The sequence below is a fragment of the Triticum urartu genome, chromosome 7A, assembly GCF_056163025.1.
Source record: "Triticum urartu cultivar PI428250 chromosome 7A, HENAU_Tu73, whole genome shotgun sequence".
In the NCBI taxonomy this organism is placed as follows: domain Eukaryota; kingdom Viridiplantae; phylum Streptophyta; class Magnoliopsida; order Poales; family Poaceae; genus Triticum; species Triticum urartu.
The window spans coordinates 241,134,505-241,138,033 of record NC_141879.1 but is presented as its reverse complement, the minus strand read 5'-3'; the positions used below and the strand labels follow the sequence as shown (position 1 = coordinate 241,138,033).

The following is a 3,529-nucleotide window of genomic DNA, read 5'->3' as shown; positions in this document are numbered from 1 at the left end:
GTCCAGCCGGACATAGGGAAGATACGGGGGAAAAACATGCCTCCGGGGCTCCCGACAGTCCGGTTAGCGGGCTGCCGGACGTGAGGAAGACAAAAGGATCAATCGCGGCTGGCGGTAGGCTAGTGTACTTTATCCGTGTCATGGGACTGGAGCTCTATGCGACCGTACGTGCACATGGGCGTCACGTCCGCACTCGCCGCCATCATCAAGGAGAAGTAGAACACGGGAGGCCACTGTCGGTGCTCTGGCTGGTTCTCCTTTATCTCAGACCATCCTGGGCACCTGTCTGAGCTCCACGGAAGAACCCGTCCCCTTTGGTTGAAGCACCCTCTTTGCCGCTCCGATGAGCGGTTCAGACGGACATAGGGAAGATACGGGGGAAGAACATGCCTCCGGGGCTCCCGGCAGCCCGGTTAGCGGACTGCCGGACATTGGGAAGACAAAGGGATCAATCGCGGTTGGCGGTAGACTAGTGTACTTTATCCGTGTCATGAGACTGAAGCTCTGTGCGACCGTACGTGCACATGGCTTTAGTTTTTTAGTTAAAAAATATATCCAAAATGTAACCGTTTTCGTGCTGTTTGTATGAAATCCGTCATGTTTGTACGAAATCCGGCTGTGTTTGCATGCATTTCATCCGGTTTGTTGAAAAAGAGTTTGTGATGTATGCGGTTAGCATTGGATGCCGACCTCCCGTATTCATGTCGGCGGATTAGTTCTCTTTGTCTGTGGACGGATGCAAAAGAAAATTTGCGAGTTGCCGTTGAAAATGGCTAAAGCGTCAAGGATACAAGAAAGATCCATGCAAAAAAGAAAGGAAAGGCGAATCAACATGTGGTTGAGTTGGTTAGGTGGACAGTGGTATCTCCAACCCATCAGGGTTCAAATCCTGGTGCTCGCATTATTCCTGGATTTATTTCAGGATTTCCGGCGATACGCTTTCAGTGGGAGGAGACGTTCCCGTCGACGACGAGACGCCTACGATGACTTCGTAAATCTCAAGATGATATGCCGGCTCAGTCTCTCGGAAGTACTCATAGGGGTAGGATGTGCGTGTGTGTGTTCATAGGGATGAGTGTATGCGCGTGTATACGAGCGTTTGTGTCTGTACTGATGCTAAAAAAAAAAGGAAAGGATACAAGAAAGATGAGCCTCGGCTCGTAGCCGCCTACGAAGCAGAGTACCCACCACCACCCAAAACAACAGCACCAGATGAGTCCACCCGCTAAATCACAGGCGTGTCCGTGTGCCAACCACGAACGCGCACTCCCCTTCCTTCTCCTTGCGTCATTCACACGCACCACCCGTCGCCATTTCCCTCCTCCTCCCTTCCCTCCCTCCTAAGAAAGAAAGCAGGCAGCACAGCACAGGCTGTCAACGAAAACTCCACTTGTTTAACCAACGCAACGCAACGCAACGCACGCACCCCGTTCCTTGTGGAGCGCGGGGCGAGGGCAACACCGCCATTCCACGCCGCGCCAACGCGGCCAGCACTGGAAATAACCTCCCCCGCGGGCACGGCCACGGCCGACGTCGCTGTCGCGTGCGGGAACGCGTACGCCGCCCGTCTCCTCCCGCGATAAAAACCCACCCCCTCCCACCCTCCGTCCCCGCCTCGCCTCCTCCTCCTCCGCCCCATTCCCCCAAAGCCTCGACTCGCTCGCTCGATCCCGTCTCCTGCCCACGCCCGGCCTCCCCCGAGGAGATCAGGCCACCGTGCAGTGCAGACAGGGCTCGCCGGCCGTCCTCGCGCGCGCGGGACCGTCTAGCGTCTCTCGGCTCGTAGGCGTCATGGCGCAGCGGGACAAGAAGGTGGAGGAGCCGACGGAGGTGCACCTGCACGCCGCGGAGATCACGCTCTGCGCCAACAGCTGCGGCTTCCCGGGCAACCCGGCCACCAAGAACCTCTGCCAGAACTGCTTCCTGGCGTCCTCCTCCTCCTCGCCGTCGCCCTCCGCCGCCTCGCCGCCGTCCCCTTCCTCCTCGCCCGCGGCCGCGTTCCCGCTCTTCGACAAGCCGAGGCCGGCCGCCGCCGCGTCGCCGGCCGCGCCCGTCTACATGGCCGTCGACCGGCCTGCCGCCGGGCCGGCGGACCCGAAGGCGTCCAAGTCGTCGGTGAACCGCTGCCACAACTGCCGGAAGCGCGTGGGCCTGACGGGGTTCCGCTGCCGGTGCGGCGAGATGTTCTGCGGCGCGCACCGGTACTCGGACCGGCACGACTGCAGCTACGACTACAAGTCGGCGGCCAGGGACGCCATCGCCCGGGAGAACCCCGTCGTGCGCGCCGCCAAGATCGTCCGGTTCTGATCACCACGACTACAAATCCGAAGCAGCAGAGCCCACTCTTTTCCTTTCTTTCCTTTGAAAAAATTAAAGGCGTCCCCGAGAGTTTCAAAAAAAAGGAGAGGAAGGTAGGTGAAAGATGGCGATGGGGCGGCCACGACGAAGAAACAGTGCGATGATAAGGTTGTTGTTGTAGCGGTGGTTGGCGGTGGAGGGAAGAGAGGAGATGAGGAAGATGGGGTTGGTGTGTACTGTTGTCCCACGATCTCTATTTAATTCAAATTTCCCTATTGTATAAATTATTATCATCATCATTTCTACGATGCAGTATTCGCTAGCTTTAGCTGTCAGCCCTTTTCTCCCTCCCACTGGCCGCGAATTGTCCGTGACAGCTCAACCATTGACGTTTGGATCGCTCCGTTGGATCGGTTCGGCGCGGAATCATTATTGGGTGGGTGCGCCTGTGCCTGTACGTTTATCACGTACTACAAATTCACGTCTGTTTGAGAAAAATTTGCAAGCCGTATGGTGAAGTTGGCACGTTTCGGTTGGGGACTCGGCGTAGCACCGAAGGCGTCCGTGATTTTCTGTGGGTTGTGGGTCGAGGTGGCGCCACGGAGGATGGACAGCGACGCCCCGTTTTCTGCCCAGACCGCTGATCAGAATTCGGAAGTAACAGGACGTCCAGCCAGCTGCCTGGCTAATTAGGTTGGGTTGGCCAGCGACGTCCATCCACCGGAAGGGTCACAGCTCAGGGCCGCGCAGAAGATCCCTCGGCGGGTAGAAATCCAGAGCGGTGGTGGCACACGCACCGGAGACCCACCCACTTGCGGATGGCATCGATCGGCATCACCGGCACAGGTCGGCAGGCGCCACCACCACCACCGCTCCAGCGATTTTTCTTTAATCCATCTCATCTCATCTCCTCTCCTAGTCGATCCAGCGGCGTCGGCGTCGTGGATGTGGACGACGACGTGGCCCAGGCTGGAAGGGAAGGGGGGCGTCGGCTTTCTTTCTCGTGACCTCTTCTCTTCTCTGCTCTGCTGCTTACCTGGTCCGGTCGCCTTTGGCGTGCGGGGCCGCCGGGGCATCCATCCAGAGCGATCGCGACGGCCATGGACCCGGCCGCTCTCGGATGAATGAAATACTCCTACGGACCAAAAAATAATGATGGATGAATCGGGAGAGCAAGTCCTGGTTGTGCAGCACGCCGACGGACGATCACGTGGTATTTGCACGTGATCCG

The 3,529-nt window shown here is 58.2% G+C and overlaps 1 protein-coding gene across 1 annotated transcript; it reads left to right on the top strand.

Annotated features, from left to right (window-relative positions):
• The first annotated feature begins 1,596 nt into the window (after positions 1–1,596).
• LOC125520312 (zinc finger A20 and AN1 domain-containing stress-associated protein 11) lies at positions 1,597–2,597 on the top strand. The gene has a single exon (XM_048685207.2). It carries the CDS (start codon positions 1,792–1,794, stop codon positions 2,305–2,307), a length of 516 nt encoding a protein of 171 aa, XP_048541164.1. The 5' UTR covers positions 1,597–1,791; the 3' UTR covers positions 2,308–2,597.
• Positions 2,598–3,529: the final 932 nt, after the last annotated feature.